The 13126-nt window shown below is 44.3% G+C and overlaps 1 protein-coding gene across 1 annotated transcript in view; it reads right to left on the reverse strand.

Annotated features, from left to right (window-relative positions):
- LOC136626012 (poly [ADP-ribose] polymerase tankyrase-2) overlaps positions 1-13126 on the reverse strand; it is a 58761-nt gene that overhangs the window by 16625 nt on the left and 29010 nt on the right. The window contains exons 13-19 of the mRNA XM_066600707.1: positions 13030-13109; positions 11871-12016; positions 10564-10729; positions 9177-9396; positions 7778-7887; positions 2733-2921; positions 1797-2049 (exon numbers count right to left, since the gene is read on the reverse strand). Coding sequence (XP_066456804.1) covers positions 1797-2049; positions 2733-2921; positions 7778-7887; positions 9177-9396; positions 10564-10729; positions 11871-12016; positions 13030-13109 — 1164 coding nt within the window. The remainder of the gene's footprint in view (positions 1-1796; positions 2050-2732; positions 2922-7777; positions 7888-9176; positions 9397-10563; positions 10730-11870; positions 12017-13029; positions 13110-13126) is intronic.

The raw sequence follows: 13126 nt of genomic DNA on the forward strand, positions 1-13126 counted from the left end.
ATCGTACCGACTAGAGGTGTGCGAGCACCCAAATGCTCGGGTCTGCGTTATTCGAGTCCAGCTTTTCGTAAAATTCGAGAGCTCTACTTGAGTAACGAACCCCATTGACTACAATGGGAGACTCGAGCATTTTTGTATGTGGAACGCAGGGGTCCCAAGCTTTTTTTTTTTTCTTGGTTCGTGTTTCTCTCCCTCCCCCGCCAGACCACAAATTTGCCAATGACACGCGCTGCGTCGTGGCAGGGAGGGGCCAAAACATGCACGTCACAGCGGGGAGGAGCCAAAAGCTGGGGCGGGGTCGAACGCGATTTGATGCTTGTTCAAGTAACGAGCACCATCGAGTACGCTAATACTAGAACAAGTATCAAGCTCGCCAGAGTAGGTTCGCTGAACTCTAGTACCGACCCATAGAATAAAGTTATCATGTCACTTTTGTTACCGTTTGTGCGCTGTAGAAACAAGACGCACTGAAAGATGGCGAAATGTCGTTTTGTTTTCATTTTACTCCACTTAGAATTTTTTTTTAAGTTTTTCAGGACATTATATGGTACTTTAAATAGCACAATTGAAAAATACAACTCGTCCCGCAAAAAACAAGCCCAAATACAGGGACACCGATGGATAAATAAAGGAGTTACGATTTTTTTGAAGGGGGGGGGGGGGGGGGGGAGGAAAAAACGAAAATGGAAAAAGAAAAAGGGGCCACGTCATTAAGGTGTTAATGTACCAAATAATGTACTAAAAAAACTTACGTCATACTGCCATTTGACAGGCAGTCAATCAAGCCATCCCACGGGGATGGCTTGATAGGCAGTCTGCTGAGGCAGCCCTGGGGCCTTTCAGAAGGACCCCGGCTGCCATGACACCTGCACAGCCCTCCCCCACCCTCCCCGCGGGGGGGGCGTACAGGACCTCAAAACATTGTTCGGGGGATTTAAATGCCGCTGTCAGAATTGACAGCGGCATTTAAAGTGTTAATAGCCGCAATCGGCTGAACGCGTCTATTGCCTGCGGGTGTCTGCTGTAATAAACAGCTGACGCCTGTGCAGTATGAAGAGAGGTCGCCCCGCGACGCTCCATGACGTACCCTTACGTCCTGGAGCGGGAAGGGGTTAAAGGTGTAAAAACTGTTAAAAAGTGATTGGAATAGTCCACATAAAAATCCAGAGATCAGCAGGACAACCAGTCCCTACACATGGAACAGTTGCACCGCCATAGATTAATGGTGTATGCAATGCCATTACCAGCTGTCACGAGCACCCCAATATGAGGAAAAATAGGAAAGAACAGCAACACTCGCTTCAAAAATGCAGTAAAAGCCAAAAAGCTTAGTTCACCAAACACCACAAAGTTTTGACGCAGGTATTTTTCCACGTTATCTATACTTATTTGTTGTGTAGTTGGAGCAAGCGATTACAAAATGTCACTTCCTCAGCATTAGCGATCATTAAGGTTTTGAAAAGGATTAAAATCAGAAATGCAAATCACAGTTTAAAAGAGCTTGTCTTCATACAGATAACTCTTGCCCATGTATCCTATACCATAGAGGCGTCATCCGCTCAGGACCCCCCTCTATGAGCCAAAATTGAGCGCCACTCTATGAGAACTGTTCCTGCTCTGTGGACTTGTGCCATGCATATATTCCACGGACAGCCTTTCCTCCAAATAGCTCCCATGTAATACTACCTTTCTAGACAGTCGTGGCTTCTCCCAGGAGCTGCACCCACAGCTTACAGCTTATTCTAACCAAAGTTCCCATACGTAGCTTCATCAGTATTAATTCTACAACCATTTACCTTCTTCCTTTTTCTCTAAACCGACGGCACCCTCAGCAACGCCGCTGTTTGCAGATGGTGCATCAGGGAAGCTGGTAGCCAAGTTGTCCAAGCTGCTGGCAGCAGAGAGAGTTGGCGGGCTAGAGGGCACAGATGACAAAACTCCCACCGGTGGGTTTGTGGGCTGGGTAACACTGATCACTTGAGGCTTATAAAATGTTGGTAGAGCAGCTGGAGGCATAGCTGCTGCAAGGAGGGCTCGTACGTCATCGGCCTGATTAAAAATAAAAAAAGGAATGATTAATATGGATACCACTCAGCTTCTTGGGTTTAAAGCACACAAAAGATGGCAGTCACTTCTATTGTAAATGAATTCTTAAAGAGACTGTCACCATCTTTTTGAGATCAGCATAGGTTAGTGCCTGTCACACTGATTATACTGATATGCCTGCTGTGTGTATCCGTACAGTAGATTTGGTGAAACTTGCATTTTATTAGTAGCAGCCAGACCCAGAATTAGTCCTGCATATTCATCAGCTACAGTCTAGTCAAAGCCATCCCGTCCTCCAGCCAAAAGCTCTCTATGGACTGTAATAAGCAGATAGCAGTCAACCATTGACTGCAGGGCGGGGTAGGTCTAGTAGCTTGCAGCTCATGAATATCAAGGACTACTTTAAGTAGTCTTCTATGCATATGATGCTACTGATAAATGGCAAGTTTCTCCAAAATAACTGCACCGATCCCCACAGCAGACATGTCCTTGTGATCAGTGTGACATGTGCTACCTTCTGCTGCTCTCAGAGAGAGTGAGTCTTTTAAACACCTTAATGCAATGTTTCCAAGGACAGTAGGATCTATACATAGACATTTTTGTAGTAAAAGCTCAATACAGAACACCATCATCTCTTGTATCCCCTGTATGTACATAGATTAGAAGTGAAGTTATTAAATACTTACTGCAACCAAGTCTAGTGAGGTTTGTCCCTCCTGATTCTTTAATGTAGGATCGGCGCCGTGTGCCAACAGCAGCGCACACAGCTGAGTTCTTCCTTTCTGAGCAGCTTCATGCAGCGGTGTGAAAGCCCACTTGTCATTGGCATTAACACAAGCATTGTATTTTATAAGTAAAGCGGCAACGTCCACATGCTGCAAACGACAACATCCTGGCTGGTTAGTACAAGACACTTACATAGAACGCAGAGTATAAAGGAGTAAAACAAGCGCTGCGGAATAAGTTGGCGCTATACAAATAAAGATTATTATTATTAATGCATGCAAAAACCGATCAAACACACAAGGTACAGGACTGAAAACCATTCAAACTATATCTGCAGACAACTCCACCACTGAAAACGACTGCCATGATGATGAATCACTATCGAGTCAGCTCCTGGATCGGCTCTTATTGCTGGGTTATATTGCAGCTGGCCATACAAATACATAACAGACTATGTAATACATGGACAGGTTAGATCCAGAGAGGGAACCACTCTTACATAGCAGCTCTCCACTGGAGCTCATGGAATGGGTGAAACCCCCTCTATAACATTCATACCCCTTAAAGGAGATGTCTCGAGGAAGCAGTGAATTTTTTTTTTTGCCCAGTCCCCCTAATTAAGCAAACATTACTAATTACCCCTGTAAATGACTTTTCTAGCTGGTTTCTACTTACAGTTCCAGCGTTTCAGCAACTTATAAAAATTTTGCCAAGATGGCCGCCGGCTCTTTTCCCTTCGCTCGCTGCAGCCCGACGTGCGCGCTCCCGAGACGCTACCAGCTGTGTCTCCATGGCAACCAGACGCCCCGCAGCCGCCGACCGGACCCCTGGAGTGAACACGGCCGACCAGTCACCCACCGCCAGGCAGAAGGTAACCGGCGCAGCGCCCACCCCCCCATCACAGCGGCAGCCCCCCCCGGCCCAGCGCTAGTTCCCCCGGCCTAGCGACAGCCCCCCCCCCCCCCCCCCGGCCCAGCGCTAGTTCCCCCGGCCTAGCGACAGTTCCCCCCCCCCGGCCCAGCGCTAGTTCCCCAGGCCTAGCGACAGCCCCCCCCCCCCCCCCCCGGCCTAGCGACAGTTCCCCCGGCCTAGCGACAGCCCCCCCATCGCAGCGACAGCCCCCCCATCGCAGCGACGACAGCCCCCCCATCGCAGCGACGACAGCCCCCCCATCGCAGCGACGACAGCCCCCCCATCGCAGCGACGACAGCCCCCCCATCGCAGCGACGACAGCCCCCGCATCGCAGCGACGACAGCCCCCCCGGCCCATCACTTACCAGGACGGCAGGACAGCTGGGCGGCAGGACAGCTGGGCGGCAGGACAGCTGGGCGGCTTCTCCGGACAGCTGGGCGGCTCTGCACCTTCCTCTAACAGAGGATGGTACAGAATGGCCGCTCCAGCGCGCTCCCGAGCAGTGACAGCTCATCTGCGCATGCGCAGAAGAGCTGTAGCGGGGAGCACACTGAAGCGGCTCGTGCTGAAAGGAGAAGACCGGACTGCGCAAGCGTGTCTAAAAAAGCAAGCTGCCAGCGAATTTAGACGGAACCATGGAGATGAGGACGCTAGCAACGGAGCAGGTAAGTGGAATAACTTCTGTATGGCTCATATTTAATGCACAATGTATATTACAAAGTGCATTAATATGGCCATACAGAAGTGTATAACCCCACTTGATTTCGCGAGACAACCCCTTTAAGGGTATGTCGAGATGGGTCAGAAATACTGCAGAATATCTGTAGCATTTCCAAGCATTGTGGATGGGATTGTAAGAAATCCCATCCACAGCCTAAATTGGCCTGTACTGCAGATTTTAAATGGAAATTTTACATTTATTTAAAAAGAGACTGTCGCCATCTTTTTGCAGCCAAACAGGTAATATGGGGCTGCATATTTTACATGCAGTACACAGTTAAATACACATGTGCAATACATATTTAGAGCACATTTTAAACCCCCCATTGCCTATAATGAGTGTATTACCAACCAAAATAGGACTTGCTGCAGTTTTTTTTCACGTGGATAGAAAATATGTATGTCCAAGTGACCCAATGGAAATTACGGGGTTTTAGGACTGTGTATTCCGCACGTTTAATGCAGCCCCCATACGCCTGTGTGAGTGAGCCCGAATAAGGGAGTGACAGGCACACTGACTAGTGATATGTCTGTGCAGTAGTTTTGGAGAAAGTAGCATTTTATTAGCAGCAGCCACAGAGAACTAGTCCTCCCTATTCATGATCTGCAGGCAGGCCTCACCCACTCCACCCTCCAGCCAATCATTGGCAGCAGTGTGTCAAGGCACGTAGGGGGGTAAAACTGGCAAAAGGCCATTTACATATCTATGCTAGAGGTTGAAGGAGGTTTCACAAAAAAAAAAAAAAAAAAAGGAATTCATATTTTGGAGAATTCCACAGATCCACAATGAAATTTTACATGTACAGTGTTTATTACGCTCCTATAGAGCTCTATTGCGCGTAATACATGGCAAAATAGATCATGTTGCGTTCTTTTTTACGCGTGTAATATACGAAATGTACATGCGCAAGTGTGAATGGATCAATGTACTTTCATTGACTCCATCCACCACATATCATGCACGTGTAATATGCTATTAAATTGCGCTCGTGCGAGCCTGCCCTAACATTTATGGGTCGCAAGCAGCAGTAATGTAAAGTAGCACAATATTCAAATCCATGTACTCATCTGATTACATATCGCTATATATTTATGTTTAACCCCATAATGCTAACGGATGTAAGTTAATGTCCTTGCTCTGGAGAAGGACTTAACGCAACAGGACGTACACTTATGTTCTGTGGATGGCACAGGATCATAAGTCAGCCAGCGCCATCCGGCTGTGCCTGATAGCCAACCTCCTGCTGAAACAGGGGTTATCGACGAGTACATCGATCCTCGCTCTTAACCCTTTACATGCTGCGATCAGTGTACATCACAGCACGTAAAGGATTCATAGTGGAAGCACGCTCCCTCGAAGACGTCATCGACACTGCGATGTGATCGCGGACAGCCAATAGGTTGCTACGGCCTCATTTGCTATTGTGAGCGATAGGGCATTGTAGTGCAGAAGTATTGCTATGCATTATCAGGGTGAACAGGGCATTTATGGTTTAAGTCCCCGACATAAAAATGTACCAAAAATTTTTTTGCCTACTTTCTCATTTGTATAAAAATAACTTTAAAAAATCCCACATATTTGGCATAATTATAATGACCTGTCATCCGTAAAAGTGATCATAAAAGCCGTATGTATCCCAATATAGCACCAACAACTACAGCTCGTCACGCAAAAAAACAAACAAAAAAAAAACACACAACAGACCACGCAGCATCACCCATAAAAAAAAAAAAGTTATAGGACTGTGAATGCAACTATGTAAAAAAAATAATTACGACCCCCTTCCCCCTCAAAAAAGCAAAACACTGGCTACTGCTCTACTCAAGGCCTAATGCCCACAGCTGTGACAGACACTATACTCCCCTCCCGGATCCGCAGTGCAGGTCCTGCATAAAGCGCTGGCGCGCATGCACAGTACGGCGCATGATGCTCCGGCAGTGTCATATGACAGGGTCGGCGGAGCGCGTACTCACGCTATACTTCTGCTTTGCTACAGCGGAAGTATACTGTGACGGCCGGCCGGTGTGAATTCCCGCGGCAAATGGGACATGCCATGGGTTATTTCCCGCTGCGGAGTTCCGAGGCGTGAACATTGAGACATTAGGTTCGATAGAACCTAACAGCTGCGATGCAACGCCACGGAATCCGTCCGTTGGCATTAGCCCTTAAGGAGCTGCAGACCGACCCCAGCTTTTAGCCAATAATTGGCAGCTCTCTCTGAATACAGACAGCAGTCAATCACTGGCTGGAAAGCAGGTTGTGCAGGACTAGCCTGCAGCTTAGGAATATGCAGGATGACATCTATCTGTGATGCTACTCATTAAATAAAAACTTGCAAGGCACTACACAGCCGACATATTACTGTAATCAGTGTGGCCATCACTAAATTATGCTGCCCTCCATGAGGGGTGCAACAAGATGATGATAGTCTCTCTTTAAATAATGTTCTGTAGCATAATTCTAGTCTTAAGGCCCATTTACACAAAACTATTATGGCTCAAAAGTCGTTCAAACGTCCGAAAGGGAGCGATAAATCGTTACATGTAAACGCGGGCAGCTGTGCACTATGCGTTCACTTGTCGTTTATGGTTGTTTTTTAGCCGGCATAAAAATAGTTGTCAGGCAACTCAAATTTGTTCCATTTGAATGGCATTTCTTCAGTCTTTTGAGCGGCTGTTTACCTTTCCAAACACAATGAGTATATTGTTTACTCATGCTGGCTGAAGGCAATGGATTTCTTCACACTAATTAAAATGAAAACTAAACACATGCCCACCTGAGCAAGCAACTGAAGGCCCATTTACAAGAAAAACAATCTTTCAAATTGACAGATTTAGCTATCGGTTTTCATAAAGTGTTAATGGACACTAATGTCCATTAACACTTTATCAACTTCATTTGTGTGTAAAAAGGGCCTCCAGGAGCCGTTTGCAGAGCACAGCATGTGGTCTGAGCTCTGCACACAGCTCCATTGTTCTCACACAGGCTGTTGGTAGAATACAATGTAATCTCCGACTCCCGTGCAGAACACAGTGTGCAGTCCCTGTTATCTCCTTTCGGCTGTATGATGGATTTTAAGCTCACCATAAAAATCTCGTTGAGCGGATGAACAATGGTAGTGTTTAAACGCAACGATTATCACTCATATGCCATAGTTTAAACTAATTTTGAGTGATAATAGTTGCGTGTAAATGGGCCTTTATACGGCGTTTACTTTAGCTAATTAAAGAAATGGATATGATTTCAAGCAATTATATTTTATGCCAAAAAGTCATCAATTCGTTAAGTCGTTCGGCTGCTTTAGCGATAACCGTTGAGTGTAAAGGGGCTTTTAGTGAGTTTGCGTGTACAATTAAAACTTCACAACATACCCCATAAGATGCTGCATTGTGCAGTGGGATTAATCCTCCTTTGTCTTGTGCATTTACATCAGCGCCATGTTGTAGCAAGTATTCTGCAACTTCTAGATTGTTGTAGCCAGCTGGTTAGAATACAGACAAGAATGTAATAAGACAAACATGTTCTTCATGTTTCCTGAATGTTGCCGTCTCACTAGAGCATGTTCAGACATTAGGTAAAATAAAGCAAACTATATCATCTAGACACTGTATTAAATCTTTCCAATCCAATTTCCCTGCCGCTCGCACACTCCCCAGTTCTTGTTCATTTTAGGTGGGGAAGCACTTTGTGGATTCCTTGTAATTACTCAACAGAAAGGGGCATCTCACACAGGCGTATGCGTATAACGCAACGGTTTACAGCTGGGTAAGCTGACAGTAAGCAGGCATATCACTGTGCAGGGCTGCGACACTGCACTGTGCATGACAGCGTATCTCACACACGTAGTCATGCGCAGTCTGACTTTTTTTTTTTAATATCCCACTTCTTACCAAAGCTGGGTATAAATGCCGCACATACGCAATGTAATTGCGTATGTACAGTGTTTATTACACGGCCATAGAGAACAACAGGGCTCTGTCGCATGTAATAAGCGGTAAAATAGAATATGCTGCATAGTGAGTGGGTCAATGTACTTTCATTGACTCCATTCGTTGCGTATTATGTGTGCAAAATACGCAATGAAATTCCGCTCATGTGAGCCCACTCAAACACAAAAATGAACTGCTATAATGATTTTATTATCAATCTTTTGAAATTGAGTTAATATGTAAATTTAAAATATATGGATATTACACTATACAGAAGAGAGGTCCAACATCAGACCTCTCTCATGCATACATATGCAGAAAAGAACTCCAATGACAGACCTCTCTTCTGCATAGTGTTAGAAACATGTGTTGGACCTCAAACGACGTGGGAGCTATGCAGGGAAATCTCCATGTCGGACAAGGTCTGACACTGGATTGGAAAGGGTTAAGACCGATTTTGGGTGACAATACAACTCCAATCATATACTTACAGTAATGTGCACTATAAAAGGAGCTAACTAAGAACTCAGCAACTTAATGTGGTTTTATGGGCACTGCAGATGAACAATACAGCACAGTGCTTCTGCCCCTGCCCTCCCATCATGCACTGCTCACAGGATGTTGGTGGCTATGGACAGGGGAGGAAGTCGCAAATGCAGACAAAATGTCAGATGAAGGGGAGATATTTTTTGAGCGGAGGCTCACAGGACATAGATAGAAAATGAAGAAAGTAGCTAGACCAGGTACAGTGAACCTATTACAGAATGACTTATTACGATGATGTACATTAGATTCTAGAATGTTAAAAACAAGAGATGCTTTAATGAAAAACAATACTGACCGGCTAAATGCAATGGAGTAGAATGTCGGCCCTGTGTATCCCTGCAATTGACATTTTCCGGCGTGCACAATTTCTTAACTCGAGCCACGCAGCCTCTTTTAGCAGCATCTAATAAGGCAGCATCCCCACGAAGAAGATCTTGAATGTCTGTATCTCCATCTTTGACCAGATCCAACGGGGTGTTACCATCTCTATTCTTCTTTGTAGAATCAGCTCCATGCTGTTCATATGAAAGTAGAAGAAACATTACATTTTTAAAACTTTTTTTTTTTTTTTTTAAAGATCATGTATCGGGAAAGGAAGCAATGCTTTAAAATTCGAATCACAAGAAATTCTGCAATTCCAACCTGCATCCAGCTGTATGCAGACGTGAAGTATGTTCTATTTTGAGGGTATACATAAGATGTAGATCCTTACACATGCTGGATTTTAACCCTTGTGTCATTCATTAAGTATTCTTTACACTACCTTTTGGTGTGCAGAGATTGTGGCTGACCACCCTGTGGAGGAAACTGTAGCTTTACAAATCGCCAACTATAGAGAATAGTTGGCCACCTTACTGAAACTAAGGCTATATTCACAGTGTTAAGCTCTCCGTTAAGCCATTCTGTGTCCAGGTTTCATTTAAATAGATGGAAATGGTTTTCAAGTAGAACCCAAAAAAAAGGTACTACTGACTTTAAAGGGGTTGTCCAGCCACTTAAAATTGCTTCACAACCGCTGTCCTTCTGGTTGCTACAGAGTAGGTCTTGTGACTGCTGCAGCCAATGGCTGGCTGTAGGTGGTCACTACTTTGGCCAGTGATTGGCTGTAGCAGTCACAGGCCTGGTCAGCAGCATTCGCGAAGAACAAAGCAGTTCTGAAGCAAATTTTAAGTAGTGGGACAATCCTTTTAATGAGTCAGATGGAGAACAAAAAGATGTAAATTTTGGTCTCTGACATAATTTAGGTTTGTTTGTTTTTTTGGAGGCCTCGAACATAAGTCAACTACTTTATCCTCCAAAGTAGCCAAAAACAAATGGGAACCATTTGAATACTGTTTTTTCACTATTTAAACAGAACTCGAAGTAAAGGCTCAGAGATATTAACACTGTACGAATGTAGTCCAATACTAAAACTTGCACATAGCAACGAATCATAGCTTAGTTTTAATTACTTCAGTTGTTGAAGCAACTAAATGCAGACCGTACAGTAATTGCTATAGGTAATAGGGCCAGTGTTTTCTAAATCACATTCATTTTTGCTTCTTCTAATGTATGGAGGCATGGGATTTCAGAATGTTAACTTTTACCATGAGTTGCACTGTGATATAATGGACCTGACTAGTTCAACATGCTTTGTGGGAGAAAGGAATTTACGCAGTCATTCCGTTTTGTAACCATCATACCTGAAGCAGTAACTTGCAAATCTCATATTTCCCTTTTGCTGCAGCCTCATGTAAAGGTGTGAATTTCCACAAATCTGCAACATTAATAATTGCTCCATGTTTAACAAGTAGCTCTGCTACCTCATAGTGTCCATAAGAGCAGGCATTGTGTAACGGAACCAAGCCCCTGAAAGAGAAACAAATGACACATTTTATCTGCTGGATCCTTGAAGGATTGATTCTGCTGCAGGTCTCCCGCACAAGACAATATTATGGGTCCATGATGATCCACTATGGGGCACCCACAGTGTGCTATGGGCCCATGCCGTAACTGTGTGCTTCCATGTTTTTATATAGCATGCTTCATCACATGCCACATTTCTACTAGGGAAGAATACAGTGACTGTTCAAACAGAGGCTGGACAGACATCAGTCTGGGATGATCTAGTGAATCCTGCGCTGAGCAGGGGGTTGGACCCTATGATCCTGGAGGTCCCTTCCAACTATACCATTCTAAACAAGTGCTATATGGTGGCACAGAAAGGGACTATGGGTATGTAGAAGCCAAATATCTGGATTTTGGGCAAAACTTAAAATTTCAGAAAAATGCCAAAATTATCTGAGGAAACAAATACAAGGGCAGATAGAAACAACTATCCCCAGTAGTATACAAAGTCAGAATGTTACATGAGGAGGAAGCATACATGCAAAATACTAACAGCTCCTCAGACATGAATCACATCAGGCAAGGTCCAGAGGAGGAATGCCTAATATTATGATTGCATTAAATGTCTTCTATTAGGATACTGCTCTTAGCCTTACGTGTAGTGCTCCACACACTTAAAGCCTCGCTGTAGGGGTTGCCTTCGTCCCATTGCTTCCAATGGGGCGGCAGCAGCACCGGATCCTTTCAAACCAATGTTATAGCATCGCGGTCCTCTGTGACAGGGGGTTTCTTTTGTCCCCGCTACAGAGATTGAGTGCGGTCAGTGTTCAGTGATGAGGGTACTCCCAGAGGGGATTAAAGGAACCCTCCGGTAGAGTCCCCTCATTCCCTGTCTTTATACGCAGCACAGACCTTACTAGCACACATTCAAGGAATGCATGTAATATGCTTTGCAGGTGTGAGTATTTTGTGCCTCTAAAAAACAGACATGTGAACACTTCATAGGAAACCAATGGTTCTAATAGGTGCGCAAAAAAATAAATTAAACAATTGCTTGTCTGTCCAAGCCCTAAGAATGTAATTTATTAGAATGTAAAGCCTGCTGTGACTAGAATAAGTCGACTGGATGTGGTCATGGAGAAATAAGCTGGTAACTGCTTACCCTTTATCTTTTGCATGGACGTCAGCGCCGTGCTGCAACAGGTACTCCACTACAGCCACTCGATTGTATCCCGCAGCAAAATGAAGGGGTGTAGACTGACGCCCTTCCACATCCCTGCAGTTAACAGTTTGTCCATTACACAGTTTCTAGGAGTAAAAAGGAGAATAAGGCAGTTTTAAGTAAAATTTTTATCCCTAAAAGCAATTAAACAGTACTTGCCTGTAGCAAATAAATGTGCAGTAATATCATTAGATGAGGTCCAAGTAAAGCTGCTCTCTGCATTAAAAAGAGTTTTCCAGGACATTAAATAAAATTATAAAGGGTTGAAATGAATAGAAATTGAATACGCACATATCCCGGTGGCTCCGGTCCAGCACTGCAGCGTCGGTGCCCACTGCACGGAACCCAGAAGTAGTGGGTGGACACAAGCTATTCATTGTGTATGTGACTGTTCAGCCACTCGCAGGCTTCAGTGGTCACGTGCACAATGAAGAGAAAGTGACCCCCCCCCACCCTTCTTTCCATACAGTATTCAATTTCTCTTCATTTTAAACTTTATAATAATAATTTTTTTATGCCCCCCCCCCCCCCCCCCAAAAAAAAAACCTTTAAAAAGGTTATAGCAATTTAGTGGACTAAAATAACTTTAATCTCAGAAATTCGGTACGGACTAGTTTAATGTAGTCATGACTTGTTCGTACTAGAGAAGTGAGAACAAACAAGAAATACTATATTCCGCCCCTGTTGCTTATATGGTGCCAACAGTTATTAGTCAGCCATGTACAGAGATTGACAGCGCTCTCATCAGTTCCTGTCCCTAGTGAGGTTCAAAGTCTACATTTCCCTATTTCAGATGAACATGCATATACTAATTTCAGAGGAACTCAATGAACCCATCAAAAGTGTAGGAGGAAACCAGAGAACACCTACACAAATATGAGAAGCATGTCCAACAGCCATGTATTTGCTACCTTGGCTGGAAGCCAACCAAGAACCGCAGAGCTGCAAGGCAACAGAACTAACCACAAAGTTAATCTTTATAAAGATCATCTAAAAGAATAAAATAGCGGTTTCTATAGACCAAATGATATCTGGCAATGCCTGTGAACTCACAACATGAGTAATATCTTAAGACAAAATGACACACATGACCACTCACTTTTACTATTTCTATGTCCCCAGCTTTTGCAGCTTCCAGCAGCTGTCGATCTGCGTCTGTATTACTGAATGATAAGCCTTCTGGTGAAAAAAAACAC

Source organism: Eleutherodactylus coqui, chromosome 4 (genome assembly GCF_035609145.1).
Source record: "Eleutherodactylus coqui strain aEleCoq1 chromosome 4, aEleCoq1.hap1, whole genome shotgun sequence".
In the NCBI taxonomy this organism is placed as follows: Eukaryota; Metazoa; Chordata; class Amphibia; order Anura; family Eleutherodactylidae; genus Eleutherodactylus; species Eleutherodactylus coqui.